Source organism: Harmonia axyridis, chromosome 3, assembly GCF_914767665.1.
Source record: "Harmonia axyridis chromosome 3, icHarAxyr1.1, whole genome shotgun sequence".
Taxonomy (NCBI): domain Eukaryota; kingdom Metazoa; phylum Arthropoda; class Insecta; order Coleoptera; family Coccinellidae; genus Harmonia; species Harmonia axyridis.
The window spans coordinates 167236-188841 of NC_059503.1; the positions used below are offsets into that span (position 1 = coordinate 167236).

The 21606-nt window shown below is 37.3% G+C and overlaps 2 protein-coding genes across 6 annotated transcripts in view; one reads left to right on the forward strand and one right to left on the reverse strand.

Moving 5' to 3' along the window:
* Positions 1-21606, forward strand: part of LOC123676650 — an 87828-nt gene that overhangs the window by 39892 nt on the left and 26330 nt on the right. Inside the window, exon 1 of one of the 5 annotated variants that reach the window (XM_045612738.1) lies at positions 21290-21397. The exons of the other annotated variants lie outside the window; for them this stretch is intronic. The gene's annotated coding sequence lies outside the window, so the exon portion shown is untranslated. Of the gene's footprint in view, positions 1-21289; positions 21398-21606 lie in introns of those variants that run through there. 5 annotated transcript variants of the gene reach the window in all.
* Positions 18525-21573, reverse strand: LOC123676645 (GPI ethanolamine phosphate transferase 1-like). The gene is made up of 2 exons (XM_045612724.1): positions 20756-21573; positions 18525-20360 (listed from the first exon to the last, which is right to left on the reverse strand). Exons 1-2 carry the CDS (start codon positions 21498-21500, stop codon positions 18595-18597), a joined length of 2511 nt encoding a protein of 836 aa, XP_045468680.1. The 5' UTR covers positions 21501-21573; the 3' UTR covers positions 18525-18594.

Below are 21606 nucleotides of genomic sequence, written 5' to 3' on the forward strand. Positions count from 1 at the left end.
TGGCAACACACAAATACCAATACAACATCTCTATTGTCCGCGATCATACCAAACAATAGAATCCGTGCGTTATTCGAAAGCATTAAAAATACCGTTGTCGATTCTGTTTTTTCCCTGAAAGATTCGGTCGTTCGAAATCGATATGTAACCGTACCGATGATTCTCCTCCCGATGATCGCAGTCTCATGTGAGAATAACAGAATAACGGTAACGGCACGATTTTGGCGGTTATGCGTCTCGGACTAAGTTCACCGAAATAATGACGGAGAATTGTGTCAAGGGTCACACGAGATGACCAAAAGACGGCCATTAAAGTATATGTATATACCGTCTGAACTGTACTTGAAATTATACCCGTCTAGTCGAGTATTTACACATTCAAATACTCTTATAACTCAATTTCCAGAGTAGGTACCTGATGTTTCCAATTTATATTTTCAGTGTAGGTAAACATAAAGTGACTGTGACACTAAATCCTCGGACTCTTCAGAGTAATTAACAAGGCCTTAAAGTTAATAAAGGGTTAACAATTTTCTGCTTTCAAAATTAATCCTAAATAAATAATGCCTCGATGCTATTATGTGTGAAATACAAAATCATGTACTCTCGTGATCTCTTACTATCCTTGTGACGTTATTTCGGCTAAGTTATTGGTAAGAACCAATAACTTGACGGATGTTGGTTACAAGATTATCAATAATCTGATGATTTTTGGCGTAAACACGATGCTTCGCATATTCCCACAAAAAAACTCAAGGGGCTTTAAATCACAAGATCTTGGTGGCCAATATACATCACCGAAACGAGAAATTACGCGTTGTGGGAAATTTTCCTGCAATAAACCCAAAAAAGGTCGTGTTGTGTAACTTGTTGCACCATTTTGTTGGAGCCACATATTATTAATATCAGGCCAAAAAAAGACTATACCGATGAGAATTTGCATACCATACTGTTATTTTTTGTGGATGTATTGGTCTCCCAGCAGGTACAACGAGTAAAAAATGTACTTCGTTGCTGGAGAAGAATAGATGCGAAAAATCGACATCAATAGGCATATGCCGATTTTTAAGCTCCCTTAGGCACAGTGCCTTTTCAGGTACACTGTTGCTATACTCTACCACGTGATAACAAAATCAACACATTCATTATATTGATTAGTTTTTCTAGAATCCAGTCAATGGAATTTATAATCATCAATTTTAAACGTAAATTCACTCTTATAAGCCAAATTAGAAAAAAAATCACCATCAAATCTGTCCAAACGAGCTTGTCAACAAAGATTCCGGCTCCATTCGTAGCACGTGCACAAACCAGACCCAATAATCGTAAATCGCCGAATCAAAGACCGACTTGAAAAAAAAAAACGTGGGTCCACCTATACGGGCGTCATTAAATAATGGCCAAATCGTAGCGGCATGCAATTACGGTCACGATTCGCATCATCAAATCGCCTAGCGATGCGTCGGCTGTAATTAACATCTTGTCGCGAATATTCCGCCGAAGACGACGCCGGAATTCGATTATGGAAATTGGAGGTTAGATAGCGTCTGTCAGGTGATCGATTATGTCAACCGGTGGGCGGATTTGTGAATCATCTTGGGGGACGCCGACCTGTTGGTAGCCCTGAGGATGAGACCAAGCATTTGGGAAGAAGATCTTGACCCACAAATTTCTCGATTGAGCAATTCTTGTCTCGACATTTTTACGAGAGCGTTCTTCGAAATTTTTATTAGTCATATGCCTTTCGGGCGTCTCTAAAATACCATAGTAACGGAATTTTACTATCGTATTATGGAACTATCATTCTTTAACACCTACTCATGGCTGCGTTTCATGAAATGAAATCTGCACTTGCAATTTTCTGCTAGACCCATTCTCACGAGGTGCTTCCTGTAAGGAATACAGTAAGGAGTTGTAGCATATTCTTGCTAAAATACAGATATTTTTTAAATCTCGAATAATCAAAGTTTTGAAGAAATTTGATACAATTTTCTCCTGTGAGCTGGGATTGTGAACTGCCTTTCCCAATTTTCTTTTCTAGTTAGAATAGTAGTTAAGTTTTTCTTGCATTTGTCAATGTTATATCCCGGTTCTTACTGTTACTGCTTCTTCTCGAATGACAAATAGATAAGAATTACTCCATACCCATTGGCTTTTGAAGGCCAATCGAGGGCAAGATAAAATTTAGAAAAAATCCCGAGAATCTCTGAATTCTAAATCAGTGTGAGATAATAGAGATCCTAGTTTTCTTGATCGTGACATAGAAAGATCCCACACACGAGATATATCCAACATTTTAACGGGATCGCAGTCGTTTCGATGCAAATGGAGGAAATGTGGGACACGATTCGGTTTCTTATGAGGGATTCTATTCTTGATTGCTCGCCTTCTAGAAACACTGGGAATGCCATTACAGTTACGCGAATTATTCAATTCGCCAGCTTTGTCATACAAGCACTCGGTTAGAGGCGAATTAATACCGTAGTAGGTACACTTGAAACGAGCACGGTTATTTCATTTTCAACATGGGAATCTAGTTACAATGTCGGTAGTCAACTTTGCTATTGGGCAAACATGCCGAGTCGTATAGTGGTTTGGGAAAAATTCAAACCTCATGATTACAACTGTCAACATTCCATATAACAAGGAAACTGAATTTCAGAACCTGTTTGTTCTGATTAAAATTCTAGAATAGTATTTGTGAAATATTAGAAAAGTTTAACCCTCAGTTTATCAGATGAAACAAAACTCCATAATATACCACCTATTGTCCATTTCGGATAGCAATGATATTTCAAAAATAAATCACAAATTCTTGAACGATGGGCTTCATTATAATGAGGAACATTTTACCATCAGGGTTCCTAATAAAATTTTGATATTTTTGAGTTGCAGCCTTGTAGATGAATAAATTAATCAATACATTGAATAATAATCAATTGTCTATTCCTGCTTTTAGCACACCACTGTAGGAAGGTGCTGAGACTCGCGAAATTATAGATACAATCATTTCGGTGAAAATTAAAGAAATGGCAACTCATAAACATAACATTAGGTATGTTAATTTGTTTGTTAATGAGATTTTGTGGTGAATATTGATTTGGCCTGACTTGAATGCGTTGCGTGAGGCTAGGAGGTTAAAACAAGACTTGATGAACTAAATCGTATAAATAGTTTTCTATTTCAAACTTGACCTTTGTTTGTTTCGGATGGTATGATTTTACTGTTAGAATTTGTCTCAAAAATATGCGGATCTATCTCGAACTGTGCATAACCAAAAGCGTCTTCATAAAGTCGATCTTTGTTAGTCGGAGACTCGACACTCTTCTCACGCTCCATACAGCCTCCTCATAAGGGATCTCCCAAATACCAGTGTGATTAAGTTTAGCATAATTCGCTCAGAACTATGTCTATTGTTTCGAGCTTGCTTATATCACGTAGACGTTGATATTCGCGTTCTTCGTGATCGAAATAATTGGCCGAGCCCGTTGTTCCGACTGATACAGAGTTGACCTAATGACATCCGTGGTCCTTGTCTCGTATATCTCTGATGCATTTGGAACGCCTTTTTTGAAGCGACTGAAACGGTACTTCAGAATTGGACGAGGACTATTCCTGGAGATTTTCTGTTCTGCACGAAGCGAGATAATAGGAAAATCTAAAGAAAAAACAACGAGAGAAGCACCGGAACCGAAGTGAAGTCAAGTGCATTTGTTTTACTGGAAAGTCGAGAATAACATCTAACTAAATTCAGAAGAGTCCACTCTTCATTCAGTGAAATAGGCATTCATACACACTTTGCTAAGCATAACAGAGCAGTATCATAATTTCAATAAGTGCTCATTACGAATTAAAGGGTAAGCTTCGGATCGCTGAACAAAATAATAATCTCTAGTGATTATTTCCGAATGACATAATCGAATGGATAAGGCTAATTCAGCCTATCTGAAACAGGTAATTGAATTTCAATGATCGGTTTCCAGTCGCTGTAAATTGAAATCTGGAAGATGATTGGAAATGATGCTCTTCCTAGAAAATATTAGATAGATCGATAACCTATGATTGAAATAATGTCGATAAGAATCTGCACCTCTTCAAAGCCAGGGTCGGTTGTCTTCTTTTAAGTTTGATTGTGGCATTTCCTGTTGAGTGAATAGTGTAAGAGATTAATTAATGTATTTTTATCACCGAATCGTATTATATAATATATAATTCCCTGGATGAAAGAATGTTAAAAACATTCAGCGAAGTGGGCGAATGGAAGCTAACGCAAATTTCAATTAACTTCAACACAGTAAAAGGTCTCGGAAGTATTTGATGTCTTCTGAAAGAGGCAGAAGTTTCGAACAGAAAAAGAGGAAATTGTATTTAAAATTCTCATTTGAATTTCAAATATCTGGGCTCCTTTGACTGAATGGAGTTCCGGCAGGACGTGTTCCAAAACATGCCTTCAATTTCATGTTGGTTGAGCTTCGAGAGAATTTTAAACTTTTTACAACTTCCGAAAAGTGTCATTTAATAGCAGAATCATTCTATATTCCTTTGTATATTCACGATTTAAATCTGAGTTGTATTCTTGAAGAATCAGTAGATACTTGCAATCGAAAGATGTGTGTAGTCAGAAACTAAGAAATGTGATATTCGGATACGTTCTGAAAGGCAGGTTGCAATACAAGTACTGAGCTCTCTCATCAACGATTGTAAGATGGAATTGGAGTGATGAAGAAATTATAAGGTCTGTATCAAGAAGTTTCGAATAAATTTCGCTACTGCAAGATCTGGAAGTATCTGAAGCTTGGCAAGAATCCTCACTGGATTCCTTACTGGGCATTGCCGCCTCAGGAAACACCTCATGAGAATAAGTATAGCAGAAAACGATGGGCGCAGATTCTATGGGAAGGAGATCACCTGATGACGGAATGCCTCGCCATCGCTAACCGACGCAAAAAATGCTTTGGACAAGATACTTATAGAAGTAAGAAGGAACCTCCTTGAAGCCATCCCAGATACTGGAGGTAATAAGAACTCTGGAACTTGAGGGCGAGCTGTAGACTACGACGACTAATGGCGAGAACAGCTCTGATGGAGGAACAATAGATCATAAGGTCAAGGTTCAATCAAAACCCTCTTGAATCTAGAATCTAATAGTTGAAAATTTATAGTAATAACAATTCTAGAATCTCAGTATTCTGATTGTAATATAATCGGGGTCAATATTCCACAAGTTCGAATATTCAGTTGGTCACGACGAACAAAGCAGAGATCTATCTCATGCAAAAGTGCCGATTTATAGGCGATAAACCTCGTCGGAGTCTTTCCTGTTGCGGACAAAGCGACGCATGGATGTTCATTAAGAACACTGCCGATCTTATCGGCCGAGTCTATCTGGAAGCCGGTAGCAACATCTGCTTCTACGCTCTGATAGATTATTTATTTTTTCAACAGAATGCATTCTCGTTGTACACCCGATGGTGTTCCTGATACGATGCAGCCTTGTATTGGATTTTTTTTAAGTATTCCTCTATTTGCATCGCGCTCAGATGGGATTAGAATGGTAATGGAGTTTTCGTATTCGTCATATATAGCCTTGAAGTGATTAGATTATAAGAAGTAATAGGTTTTCCGTTTCATGGCGTTGCCCGATTTCTTTATATTCCTAATGGGAAATATTTCAATGGCTTTGGGAAGCAAAAACATGGAAAATACTAGAGCTCAAGCCAGTCGATCTCCAGCAATCGTATCTTCGCTGATTCGGACCTTGAAATGCCATAGGTCAATAGTTCCTAGTTAATAAAATTTCAAATTGAAGACGATTACTCCCAGACGAGCTGAAAAAAGTATGAAACAAAAACAAGGAAGCTTGATTAGGACATTCAAAACTGAAGACATCTGTTATTCATAATCTATGTTATGTTTGAATGAAAAACACCCATTCAAAATATCACAAAATAATAGATGAACGATAGCCTGTTACAACAGGGTGAATGATACTTGTTGGGGAATTCCAAGTTAATGTACATTTCGAGCTGAAACTCATGACAACTTTGACATAGTTCTGAGCATAGTTGAGCAACTTCGACAAGTTAACGTAAATTTCGTCATCGAACTTCAACAGGTATTTCGCCTAAGGGTCACAGATATATCAAGTATTTCTACGACATACAGTGCTTGTATTTACGTCGTTGTCAGTTACGAAGAATTTCTAGTTTTCTTCCAAGTTATCTGAAATATGCTGCAGTTCTGAATGCGTATACAGCGAGCAAAATGAATATGAAAAAATTCAATGCGTAAATTCTTGTTTGAAAATAAGGAGTTCCTTTTTCACTACATTAGGTTTTTGATATGTTGCCTCAATATTGGAAAATACTGATGTTCGATGAAATTTTTGTAATATGTTCACAGTAGCAGATGGAGCTCTTGAGTCACAAGAGACATACTAAATATCATATCGCTGGGTTGGTCAGAAAAAATAATCTAAAAGGTCGCACTTTCGAATGGTTTTTGTTCCATCGCGAGACATTTAAAAAAAATAAAGGCATTGGAATTTTTCCCAACATTTTTGATAGAAGACTTCGTAACTTCTAATTCTGGAATATCCTGTCTAGTGGGGCAAGGGAAATTGTTTTTTTATACAACCCGCATTGTAAATGCGAGTTACAATGCCTTCGAGACTTCACCCTTGTTGGAAATTGTCTTGTTTCATCCCTTGCCACACAGAATACTCTATTTCAGGATCTAGTTAAGTTTTATCTCCAGGATACGAAATCTTGGCAACCTTGACCATTGTCACACGGATCAGTAAATCTGGCATCGTGGAAAACAGGAACTAAGAACGAAACCGATCAAGTTTCCTTTCGATTTTGCGGCCAATTATCCCGAATGTGCATCGTGCATGAATAAAATTCGCAACGCATTCCTGAATCTGCGTCCGCCTCCGTCCAAGATTACCAACATTACGCGCAAATAACCCTGACATAGACTTGATTTTTCAACCGAACCATGATGAGCACTTTCCTTACTTCCTCCTCGGGGTAATTGCCGGTCGTTTACAGCGAGTTATAGAATGTTGCCTCTTCGGGACACTGCTTTTCCAACAAACTGGACACTTTTTCTATGTCCCGCCTCGTTTTCTGATTACACCTCTTTTTGCCGGTTGGTGTGTTTTTTGCGTTTGGCCGATCGGAGGGAACTAAAAATAGACTACGGTTCCCAACATACAGGGGGGCAACTGAAAATGAAGCAGAGCGATTTTTAGGAACTGCTTCATTCTTTCAGGAAATCGCTCCATTCCAATTACATTTTGAGATCTAGAGCATCCCTAGTCTTTAAATGGAGGATTTTCCGCGTTGATTTCTGGAAACCTTAATTGCCCTCTTGCAATTAGTCGAGAATTGAGGTTTTAGTCTAGTTTAGATCTATAATTATTATAGCTAATTAGATAGAATATACATAGATGCAATTATAATGAAGCGAAATTGATGCCTCTAGGAAGATCTGATAGAAATCTATTTATTAACTTATTGATAACATGAATGACACAATTTTCAAATCGACGATGAGAGTTGGCTGCCTCGAGAATATCATCAAAATTTTTTCGAAAATTTCCTTTCACAACCTATAATTTCTGAAATAATGGTTTAATCCCTGAATTGCATGCATTTTCATAATCGACGTTATCGAATCAATTGATATGATAGTATAAAACCACAATGTGGGTTTCAATTTTTTCTCAAGGTCTGGGTATGGAAAATTTGAGACGAATTTTTAGATTAAAAATTTTCAGGCAATGCGAAATTCGGCTAATTGGAGATCATTTATTCTAACGTAGTTCACCAATTGTTCTTAGACCCCACAGTTTATGAGAATTTCGACTCGAAATTTTGGAAAAATCGTGAAAATTAAATCTCTACACAATAATCGTTATATCTTCTAGAATATTGGTCACAGCCTCCCCAAATGAAAACGTTTTTTATAGAATGAGCTTCGATTCAAAACATTGAGGTATCAGGTCCATATATTGCCTCAAGGAGAGTGAGCAGCCTCGAATATATTATTAAAGGTCTAAAACATTCCTAAACTAATTACCTAAGGGCCAAAACTACCGTTGGTTGATCTTCAATATCGTAATCTGTTAAAACTTAGGTTTTTGTTAGGAGGAGAATGCTAAAATTACAAAATTCATATATTGGCGATAGAAATCATTTCCTCGAATGATAACAGGAAATTAACGTTTCTTACAAAATTTTTCCTGTCATGATAGATTTGCCATAAATACTGCATAAATATTCATATCTATACTTATCTGCATCGCCTTCGCAGATCGGGAGATCTAACTGTAAATAATTACATGCACTTTGGTGTCATTCACTAATGACGAATCAAGTCAACATCGATGAATTTCTGCTATATATTTCAGAAAGCTTTTTCAGTATCCGAATGATAAGGAGATTATTCACGGATAGCAAACATTCAGAATGTGAATAATTAACTGTCATCTAATGATCAGGAGGATTAAGAATAGCCGGAACCAGAGCTGAGCAGGACTAGGATAAGTTCGTTAGTTTGGTCCGGTTTTGTCTGAATATTCAGCAATTCTTCTTTTATCAAATACTTTCATTAGTTCTAGACATTTGATGTATTACTAGATAACTTGAATTTCTACTAATCTAAAAAACAAGCTATAACTGTTTCGCAGCACAGAAGTTACACAGGGTGTTCTAGTTCTTTAATTGAAAGAACAAACGGAAATGAGAGTTTTTTTTTATAAATTTCACACTATTTATCTCTGTTATAACGTCAGATGCTGTATTCCGAATTGAAATTGTGATCCAAAAATTTTTCTAATAAAAAAAAGTGTGTGTGCATCGGAGGGTTCAGTAGCCATGTTCATTTTTCGTGGACCATCTCGCATAACGAATTCACCGTATAAAAATTCCCGTTTATTTTTCGGTCTGTGAAAAACAACAGTGACGGTGTCACGTAGAGTGGCGGATCTAATTTTTAATGAATTTGCGCTCGGATAACCAAAACGTCGCCTCTAATTTGGGGGAACTGATGTCGTTGCAGCAAAATCGAGGGATTCCTGCCGAAATCGGTGGGAAGATTCGGTCAGATTTTGTGGTTCAGATACCGACGAGTTCGATGATCTTATTGTTTTTGTTTTGTTGCGTCAAATTATAGCCAGGCTTGTGAGCATCCCCAAATTTTGACAGAAATTAAATATCATAAAGTATCATCCAGATGACTAAATTTTTTTCATGAACAAATTGAAATTACACATTTGATATATTCTAAAAACATTACAATATTTTTTCTATGCCTGGTGATTTTTTTGAGTGGAATCAATCAAAAATCTCGAAAAGGAAAAATTTTTCAAATAAAAGGTTGATGGTTTTGAGGAGGAAGTCTACTTATCCCTGAACCTCTTCCATTTAATTCCCTCTTGGAGGGGTTACGAGTTCCAACTTTGACATTTCAAATAGGAACCCTTCAAAACCATTAACCTCTTATCCTGTACATTTTTATGAGATGTTTCGTTTTCGTGATTTTTGTCTGATTCAACATCAAAACATCAACTGGTAGTAATGTTGCAACTGACAAGATAGTTTTTATTCAATCAGAATTGTGCTTTTCGAAATATTACAAAAAATCAGTGATTCGATAAGCGTAACAGTGATACAAAACTAAATTTGACCACCACTGAAATTAACCTAAACATTTAATGATAAAGAAAAATGCATTGGAGAATATGAGTAGATACCTATATGTATTATTTATTCCCACAAAAAAAATTGCATAAACCACTTCTTGTGTCAAATATGAATTCATCACGTCTTCATTTTGCTATGGTTAGCTTTTCATTGCCTGATAAGTTATGACAAGTGTTTGTCAACTTGTTAATGACATTTGTAACGGAAACCTCATTTCAACCGGAAGTTTTCGCACATTAAATTGTCACACATTATGCTTCCTCTACCTTCCTAGTGGTTCCTGGTAATAAAGATATGAGATTACTATAAAAAATAATAATTCACGAGTTCAAATATACTTTGGCTCGAATCAGTCTGGATTAAGACGAAATTCCACCGACACATATTGGATCTCCAGAAATTAAGAGAGTGAATTTGAATAATTTCATTCCAGATGGAAATTCTCAGACATGAAACATCAGATCGTGTATGCATAGCGATAGTTCATTTAAGACTCACTATTCCGGGCTCTGGGGGAATTGTACCATTCCTCCGCATTCTCCATTTAATGAAATCACATTCGGTTATCTACATTCCACACCAACCTACACTCAGGAGGGCGAATGTGCTCTTGCGTAATTGCGAAAACATCGTTTCTATTCGGTCCACTGACCAAAAAAAATTTGGTATACAAAAATAGCATATTCGAAAAGGATGGGACCCCTTTTTGATACACAATTGTAACAAATGAAATGCTCATATAAATGATAACCTGATTTTTTTTGGAAAAACTACCCCTTAAACTTTTTCAATGAAAAATATATCAACAGCATAAAATTTACCGTGAAATGTTGCGCCTATGACTAAATTATCATCAAATCAATCGAAGTGTTCGAACGTTATCGAAAACAATGTATGATTAAAATGATTAAAAAGTCTTCGGATGGCTGTATTACGAAGATGAAGTATTTTCGTACAAAAGTTTATAGGAACTTTTTTGTTCCTATGTTATTTTGACGAGTACATTCTGATGTATTGTCCCACAATTAAAAATAACTAATACAGAAACCAGTGCACTGAAATATTCGGAGAATTCTCGTGGTCCACCTAAATGGCAACAGTTTACATCAGTTCAATGACATTATTGAATATTTTTCGTATTTTTAGACATCTATCAGCATCATATGAAAATGATTGACTGAACTGTAGATTCAATAAGTGATATAGAAATAACTTTATGGCACTTTCGACTTGGAGAAAAACGTATATTCTTGTCGAGATACCTGGATAACCAATAGTTGTTTGTTTCAAGATGAATCATGCGGAAAGATTTCGTGATGGCTTCCAATTTCATCCCGGTTATCGATCATCCGAGTACAGTAATCGATCCTTCTTTCAAAGTGCTTGCGGATTTCCGCTGTAGGCAGCTTGGGAATCTCCGGAATCGGATAGCCAAAGCAAGCAAGCAGGAGATATATCGGCTTGTTAGGGTCAGCCAGAGATCAACTATGTAACAAGTATTGTTATCACACAGCCGAGTTTGCTGGTTATTGCTGTTATTTGAACAACCGTAAACTATCATCCAGCGTGCGTTCCCATAACGGCCTTTTCGCAACATGATTTAATTATGTACATTCGTTATGCAGTCTCAAAGACGAATTTCCTGCCAGCATTAAACGTGGTCGGGATAGGTTCCCTTGGCAATGTCGAAATACGGAATATCATGAATTTATCTGGTTCATTATGTAATATATACCGAATTTAGCGTTCATGAACAAAGTTGAGAACTTCTTGGGTGGCTTTGAAACCACTGAAATGAAATTATGATATCGACAAGCTGATGCAAAAACATACATATGATAGTTTTGCTCATTTTAAACAATTTTTGTTTCAAACGTACAATAACAACGTTCTATTTTTACTGACAAGATCATCGAAAAGTTCTACTTTTCCTCCGTCGGAGGGAGAAGTGTTGCCTAGCAATGATAACCATCAACTATTGTACTTCACATCTGTCAACATTTATTTAGCATGATAACCGTAACTGTGCAAAACTTTAACGATCGTTAATATAAATTTCATTTCTCATCTAAAGTTGGATCTCCAGATTATAATGAATTTCAAAACGTTTGAAGAAAAATAACATATTTTATTCGGACGAGGAATGTATTTTCATGGATTGCCTTCAATTACCCGCCTCAGAAAGGTTTATACAATGTACAAGTTCAAACACACTTCTGATTGTAACAAAAAAATATTTTTTTTTCAAATGTTTATAACTTCAAACGACACCGAATCGTATCTATGTTCGTAGGAAAAACAATTTCGGAATAAGCACAACTATCCTCTGTCAAAGTTTTCATAGGCCTATTAGAACACCTTGTATACGCAGTAAGAGAGAATATTAATGCTCAGTTCAATGAGTTGAGAATTTCAAAATTATTCAAGAAAATGCCCGAATATCCCTAACCCAGAAGTGACCGACCAATTTGACCTCTTCAAAACTGGTCTGAAACTAAAACAACGGGATTCGTTTTTTCAACTCAAAACACCTTTACATATATCAAATAAATCACCATCAAATATCCACTGGATCCCATCATTTTCGTGTCAAACTGGTCCGAAGAACCAGAACAATAACGCACAAGAGTTCCGCACTTTCAGGTTGACCGTAGGGAAAATATTTGCATGTTGCCAAGTTGGCGGCCAGTTGATTCTCCATTCAAAACACATTCTTTCTGCGTATTAGCTCGAGGAGTTTTGTGTGAGAATTTTTCTTAACGTTGGGTATATTCGACACAGTTAGAGCAGGTTTGGGTTGAATGACAATTAATCTGAAATGATGATGAATGTTCAATGTTTTTAACTGTATAAGTAACCTGTGGTACTTCTTATAGTTCCTTCCTGCACAAAAAATTTAATTTAAATCTGGCATAGATACTGCAATTCATTTGAAAATTTCAGTTAATAATTTCTGAAATAATGGACTAATTGCTCAACTGCAAGCATTTCCGTGATCTAGGTAATCCAATCAATGAATAAAAAGGTACAATTTTCCCATAAAGGAACTTTCAATTTTTCTAAATTTTTTTAAGGTTAGGTATGGAAAATTAAAAAAAAAATTTCAGGTGAGCTCGAAATTCGGCTAATCAGGGGTGATCATTTCTGACACCGGTCACCGATTTTCCGTAGACCTCACAGTTTTGAGAAAATTTCAACTCGAAATTTGGGAAAAATTAGTAAAATTGAATTTCTATAGAAAAATCGCTATATCTCCTGAAATATTCGTCACAGACCCTTCAAATGAAGACGTTTTTTAAAGAACCAGCTCTGATCTAGGATATGCTGCGGTTTCAGGTCTGTATCTTGCGCCAACGAGAAATAGCAGCCTCTAGAAAAATATCATTTTTTTTCCAAAATTCCAGTTAATAACCTATAATTATGGACTAATCGCTTAACTGCAAGCATTTTCGTGATCTAGGTAATCCAATCAATTAATTAAAAAGTACAATTTTCCCATGAAGGAACTTTCAATTTAAAAAAATTTTTTTAAATGTTTTTTTCTTTGAACTATTGAAGTTTTATTATAAAAAAAAATAACTACAGGAGCCAAAATCAAGAGCAAAAGGAAAGGAGTGATTCTGTAATCGGGCAATCATTAAAATATCATTCAGAAAGTACCGCAAAACGAATAGAACTGTGCCAAGTAGCCGAAGCTTAACGAGATCATCAGGTGGAAAAATAGGAATTACTTCATTTGAAGTTTAAGGCACCGTTCGGGGGACCTTCCTGAATCTCATTTCCCATCTGTCGCCTCCGTCACTTATTTAACCATAAATAGATGTTATCGCGTCGTTTTACGATTATGAATATGCCCGGAATCGTTTTGTACGAATTCCTCGTTATGTAACCGAATCCCAGCCGTACTCGGTCGATCGACGAGAAGGTCGATACTCATGTCCTGATACGGATTTACGACCGGATTAACCGTACACGAAACGGGTCTGGTTGACAGGTGCAATGCGCAATGAAAATGCCACTTGATCATCAATGGACCAGCTACCGTATTCTTTTCTGACATGATTCGTGCGGTTTAAGGTGTCCCTCAGGGATCCGAGCCCAGATCTCAAAGAAATATCATCTACACTTTTTTTAATTATTTGGTGTACAGCTCCGCTTCCGCCGTTTTGCAATAGATGGCAATATATGTCATACAATAAACTTTGTATTCGTAAACATTACGAGTCAAATTATCGTAATTTGCAGGAGGTTTTAATTGTCTGCTTCAATATGAAGAAATCTGCGGCTGAGATTCATCGAATGCTCTCAAATACCTATGGTGAGGCCGATATTAGTGAAAGAACGTTCCGAGAGCGGTAACGCAAAAAGCCATGAAAATCATGGGAATGATTCAGGAACAAGGAAATTGGGTGTCGTACGAGTTGAAGCCTAGAGATGTGAACGGCGTTTGTTTGCTTGTGAACAGCTGCTTGCAAGCCAAAGATGGAATGGATTTCTGCATATCATCGCACCTAAGCACGGGGATATCTTCTTCTTCTTCTTCTTCATATTTTAAGCCTGTGGCTTGTATTCTCCAATTATTATGCCTCCTGTGAGATCGAAGTCCATGAGTCTCTCCATCGTTTTGGTGGTCTCCCCAACGGTCTGCGTGTTCCCGGTGTTCCGTCTCTCACAATCTTCGCAATTCTTCCATCGCCCATTCTTTCCACGTGGGCATTTCCACGGGGATATCCTGCCATTATTCTACGTAGACGTCCAAATCGAATATTCAAGGTTTTCAGAATTTGGAGGGAACCGGTTCGGCGTAGTGTATAATGAGTTGTTAAAACCGATTGAAGCAGGCGATCGTTATCGAAAGCAATTAATGCGTTTGAGCCGAGTATTGAAAGACAAATGGCCGCAATACAACGAGAGACATGATAAAGTTATTTTACAGCTTGACAATGTTCGACAATATGTTGCGAAAGTGGTCAAGACATACTTGCAAACGTTGAAATGTGAAGTCCTACCCCACCCGCCGTATTCTCAAGACGTTGCTCCCTCGGACTATCACTTGTTTCGATCAATGGCACACGGCCTGTAAAAATTGGATTGATTCGTGGATCGCTTCGAAAGATGACCAGTTTTTTCAAGGTGGGATTCTTACGCTGCCCGAAAGATGGGAGAGAGTAGTGGCCAGCGATGGAAAATATTTTGAATCATAAATGTATAACAATTTTTTTTTCAATAAAGCCTCGAATTTCGGAAAAAAACCGGTGGAAGCAGAGTTGAATGGTATGTAACTCCATTTTATAACCACTCTGTGTATCTATCAAGAAAATCAGAAACTGTATTTTCAAGCCAATATCAAAAGTTTCAAAATAGAGTTCAAAACATAGAATAATAATTAATTCTAATCAAAAGCAGGTTATTGATTCAAAACAATAAATACAGAATTTCATCTCGATTCGACAACGATCCCATTGACCTCGAATCGCAGAAATCCTTTCGCAATAAAATATCGCTTGATTTTACCAAAGATCAAAGTGGAATACAAAAGAAACAGTTATCTATACGTCTCCGAACGTTCCAATTTCGAGCATCCGAGGGAAGAAGTAATGAAAACCAGTTTGGATCGGTTCATTACCGCCGAAATACAGTGGCCATCATCCGATGGAATCTGTTCAAGGACGGGGCGAATTACCCCTCTGCCATTCCCATTGTGCGCGTGCCTGTCAGCTTTTCCAACTTGACATTCTCACAAGTTCGCAGGAAATGATGCGGAACTATCCGCAAACAGCAGACAATAGGCCGATGCCGAGACTGACTGCTTTCAAAGGTTCCGATTTCGTTGCTGAAGAGGAATCATCGACTGCAGATGCTGATACGATGTTGTTCTTCCTTGTGGAATTGTTGAAATCGCATTACGGGGGAAATATCCGAGTGTAAGAAATGTACCGTGTCTTCAAAGTTTGATCTCAAACATTTATTGATATCATTCACACTTGTAGATTTGAGGGGAAGCGATATACATATTATCCAGGATCCAGTCTCATCGTACATGCTGGGTGAAAATAATACACATACTCATTATCAAAGGAGGATTAATTACAGAATCAACAACTTGTACATTCACTCCAGTTACACAAGTTATCACGCGAGGATCAATAATAACTTCAAATCTACAACTCTTTTTAGAATTCTTTTGCACACTTTAAAACTTCCTAGCACTCTCAATAGATCTGCCAGAATCTGCTTATATGCGTAGTTATGAAGAAGAAATGAAGTTTATAAATAATCACAATAGGACCACTTGCATTATCTTTATATCAATAGTGTAATAACAATGCTTCTGGAAACAAAAGCTTACGCCTATACAGTTTTGAAATGCGTAGATAGCAGATGGCGCTGTAAGAATTATTTCTAAGAGCTTCGAGTCACCTCGTTAAGATACGGTTCCACATTAAGAATAGCCATTCGTTATTATAGAGAATGACTTCTGATAAGCGAGTTAGAAACAACACTAATAAATATAACCAAGTGGCGCATTCGTAACAACGACCATCCGTTTTGATCTATGGGATCTTGATTGCCCAGCAAAGCCCCTATATTTTCAGCGTTTATTCAAATGTTTCCATCCCAAGCGCATCGGCGCATACAGAATATGCAAAATTAATCTCTTCGTCGAGGTCAATTACGTCTGGAATCATACACGGATGCAACGAAGAATAATGAATACAGAATGAATCCATCGATGGCGGACCACGGGGTCAATAGTCAATTCCATACAGCATCTCGCTGAGAAACAATGCGACAGACCGACTGGGATGATCTATGGACGTTGGACGTACGACGACGGACGGAAACACAGAGTGTGCCTTTTCTGTGTCGTAGGTCGCGCACGGCTACGTGAACGCCAAAAGGTTACCGCACTTTCGGACGATCTTTGACCGTTCGGGCGAGTCTCACGAGAAACCCGTTATAAGCTTCCGATCGTAACTCTGGAAATTTATAAAAGCTTCATTACGAGTATTTCCTCCTAAATTACAGAATCGTTGAAGAATCTGGAATGAATGATACTGGACTGAGTTGAATTACAGTTACAGAGTGTAAGTATGTCACATATCGACTGCAAGAATTAAAACATTGGTGTGCTTCAACAATCTTTGCTTGGGTCAGTCAAGTTCCTCCTAAATTAGAAACCAATTGTATGCTCAGATAGACGATTATGTCAGCCATGATATGCGCGTAATGCACATAACGTACTTACTACAGAATCTTTATTTTTGTAGTAATTTTTCACAATTTAGATGAACGATCCATGTCGTTAAAACTTCAATGTTTTGTAATAAACCCCTTCTTTGGGGGTATATATGTGTGTCAATGGAAGAGCGGCTTTCCACTGACTAAAAAATAAAAAAAAGATGTTGTTATTGTGGGTTCGGCCCGTCGCACTAGGGACAGGTCTTTTTGTTGATTTTTCTTTCTTGGGGACAGAATTATATTTCCAGGTTAATCAAACTCAATTGATTCTTTAAAATCAAATATAATAAAGCAAAAACCAAAGTTACAATATTCAAAAATTTGTACTATTTGACTCAACTTTCAATACAGAAAAATATATCTCAAATGATCCACTAATTATTCATTGAACATTGAATTTGGGATAATCAGGACTACTCAACAAGACAAAAATAAAAGGAAACCCTAAAGATCGTTAAACTGTTACTTGCCCTTATCCCGCGGGGCTAGGTTGGTATACCTAGTTATAATAAACTCTTTTTCAACTTTTCACACGAGACGTGTAATTCTCTTTTATTCACTTCACCCCCGAATCACGCACTCAAAGCTAATCTATCTTTATAACAAAACAAAATTGAAACTTTATCTGAAACCCCTGTTTTCCTACTTCTGAGTCTGACCTAACTCGTCTTTACTTAGAGTAAAACAAATTCTTCTTTCTTAAATACTTGAAGTTCCTTGAACTCACTCATCTACTGAATTTTCCTTTTTTATTTAACTCAACCATAAAAATATGACTCTTACCTTAAAAAAAAATTGCTTTACTCTAAGTCCGGTTTCGCGACCGACGTACTATTCCCGTTACTATTGACTTCCCTGAGTCCCCGATCGATACTGCCTAATTTTTCTAATCCATTTTCCCAATTGATCTCTTACAGAGGGGCTTAGTTGAGGGAATAAAAAGCAATTTCATGTTATTTACCAAATATTTTTCCAAAGAATTATTCCGTTCAAATATATTAGATCATCATAACTGCGTATTGAACCTTCAAAGACAAATTTAAAAACCGTGTTGACCACTTAATTTATGTGGCATTAATGATCAATATACTTGAGATACAGAACAAAGAAAGTGCTGAAGGATCTAATTATGAATTATCGACAATTCGAACCTCTCACACTGCGTAGAATTTGGTTCGATTAAATTTGGAAGGTTTTACCAATTTCCCATTTATTACACTTTGACATATGCTATTGAATCAGGAAATGACATGGATAACCCAGTAGAATTGTTTTAGAATCTGGAATGAAGGGTTATGGATTGAACTGGATTAAGTATATACTTTTTAAAGTATCGATTACAGTGTGTCATATCGATATCAAGAATTTATTGATTGAGTAGAAATGAATAGAGTGCTTAAATAATTGCTTGGACCAATCATTGTATTTCAAACGTATTTGCTAAAAATGATTTGGAATGAATGAATTTGGTATCTCATTCTTCAACAATTTCTCCAACTAATGTATTTAATTATCACCAAATTAATGCGCGTATAAACAAAAGATGTTCCATCGTCAACAATTTAAAGGAAATAATCAAAAAACTATAATAAAACTGATAGTACATATTGAGTATAAAAAAAAGTCAATTGATTCAATTGATTTAGTTCAGTAAAAGGCGCAATTTTGTCCAAACTTCCGAAGATCCAACATTCATCAGAAAAGATGCGATAAAATAGGATAATTCGATGATTAGTGGGATCGCATTGATTGTAATGAACACTTGAAAACTGGTCCCCATATCCCACCAAGTTCCCTCGTTCTTCAAAAAATGTGATAAGTGTAAAGCTAAAGTGCCGAATATAAGTTCTATAACAATGAAAGAAAAATTTAAATCGACGCCCTTCTTAGCCACTATACACCGGAAAATACAACAAGAACACATCACTGGCATTAAAAGTCTAACCAAAACGATGACACCATACAATGTAGGTTCAGATGTAGGAATCCTTACTTCATCATTTTGTAATATACCGTAAAAACCTAAAACGGTAACACCAATCATCACCCAGATATTTCTGAAATTGACGAAACACTGCGACTCGATTTTTTCAGTTACTAGTATTTTCCATGTCAATAAAAGCATCACGAAGAAAGTAAGAAATATAAGGCCAAACGACTTAGCGGCCACCATGTAAACGGTTGCTAGTGCCAGGAAGATAGTCACCAACCTAACCTCTACTAACCTCATAGAAAATGGCACGAGAAGAATTGGAATCAAAGAGGCGTAAAGAACCATATTCCAACCATGGTCGTCGAGCTCCAGAAAACTGTGAAAACTTACTATTATCGAGAACAACAGTTGCAGAAAGCTGACAACGATCTGCAATTTCGTAAGACGTATGGTTTTGCGGAAATTCAGGAAGTTTCGAAAGACACTACATATTAGGAAATGCCAAATCAATGATCCTATGATGTAGTAATTTGTTCCGTCCATATTCCATTCGATATCAGGTGTGATTAAGGGAAAATTTGACAGGATGAGACAAAGAACTATCCAAATATTTCTTAGTTTTTTTTCTTTCGTGTCTTGGAAGTTCATAATGGGAGCCATCAGGAGGGCTGTTAAAACGAAGAGAAAATGAAAATGAATTCCCAGCATGATAGAGAGAACGAATAAAACGAAAACTATCAATTCTCGAAGAGGAGGAAGGGTATAAGCTAATTTGAACGAATCTCTAGTTTTATTCAATTTATACAGAAACAGACTTAGGGTGCCGAAGGGAAGTAAACAAAAAGTAGTCAACAGATCGAGATAGCTGTATAGAATCAAAAGAGAAACGTGAAAAGTAACGATGAAAAAGCTAAAGACCAAACTGAAATCTTTTGAGTTATCTTTGTCGTCAGAAAGCAAGGATAACAAGAGGAATAATAGCCAGAAAAGAATATGAGCAGACGCAAGCATGATAATGTCACTAGTGAAAGAACAATGAACTTTTCGTATGGCTATCTTCAATTCTTGGTATATAATTTGACAGCTACTCAAAGCACTTTCCACATTTTCATAACTTCCTGCCAGAAATTTCGAGAGAACGGTCTCCACTTTGTCAACATCCAAAAAGTTCCTCCTCAGTAACATATCTTTTGAAAGTCGTTCTTGTTTAGCTTTGAAGATGTTCAGTATTTGGATCAAATTTCGACAGAAAATCTGTAGTTTTTCGCTGTCAGGGACGTCCAGATAATCAAGTGGCAATTTTCCCATGGAGTTCGTTGGAAACTGTATTCCCAAAAGGGCAGAAATTAAAGGAGCGAGGTCGATGTTCTCGACATCTTGGCGAACTGGGTGCTTTCTTATTCCACATCCCCAGACCACGAGTGGCGAGGATATTTCATCTTCTGTTGCAAAACAATGAGCGGATCGGAACATACCTGAAATGATGGGATTAGATAGGGGGGAATCAAAACGATTGGAATTAGCACAGAACTTTGCATAGAATTTTCAATACCATTGACTGATTCATTCGAACAGTACTGTCACTGAGATTCGAGCTCCCATACCCAGATTTTTTAGCTTCACTAAGTTCTTCAATCTCCAAACTATGTCGTTTCTCAGAAATTTTAATGTAGCATTATTTTGTCCCAACGAATCAGCTCTCCAAGAAGCTATAAAGTTGGGACAGAAGATACACAAGATAGAGTGTTAACTGAGCTGATGAGCTAAAGGCTTCAAGGTTTTTTCTCTATTTTGAACTTTTTGTAATATATTTCGACTAGGTAGATTTGTTGAACCAATATGACATTGAAGTGGGGTGATTATTACTTACCGTGATCGGAAGTGAACAGAAAAGCCGTCAAGTTATCCGGAAAAGTCTGCTCGACCACCCTCACGATTTCTCGGACTCTTCCGTCGACGCTCCGGACGCCAGCGGAGTAGTTTCCCGGATGGAAATGACCAATGGCGTCCATGTCTGGAAGGAGAACGGCGAAAATGCTTCTGGGTCCATTCTGATCTTCACTGGAGATGTTCAACGTCGATTTCAGCTTTTCAACGCTCCATTGGTCCATTCCCATTTTTCCAGTGAAGTAAGGTCCGGGTGGGACGAATATGTCGACATTTTCCGTTGCATACCTCCCGAAAACCTTCCCCAACGTTGTGGAGGCTGCGATAACCCAGGACCGCCGGCTGCGCTCGAAGACGCTATCGTACCTCACTGGAAAATAGTACCAACTGTTGAAAATAGCCTTTGGGTCTTCGCGCAATCCTGCTACGATGGCCGTGTGGCCGTTCCTTGATTCTGTAGGAGGTGCTCCTCTGGAGACTCCCCAGGATCCAAGTTTCATCCTTATGGACGTGAGGAAGGGGGTCAGGCTTCCGTTGTTCTTGTAAACGGACCTAGCCCTCAGACCATCAACGACTATCAGAACAACTCTTTTGGCTGCAGGATTGTTGGTCGAATTCGTGAGAGGTAGGTCTAGTTCTATGATACTTCTGTAATACGTGTCCATAACTGCTCTTAAGAGAAATATGTGGACCAAGCTACCAATCACCAATATCAGGATCATCTCCATAAATTTCACTTGAACATATTGGCCTTTAACTTTGAAAGATACGTAATGTGGAACTATGACTGATTACATTTATGAAAAATGTCAATACTACTCGATGCATGCATAG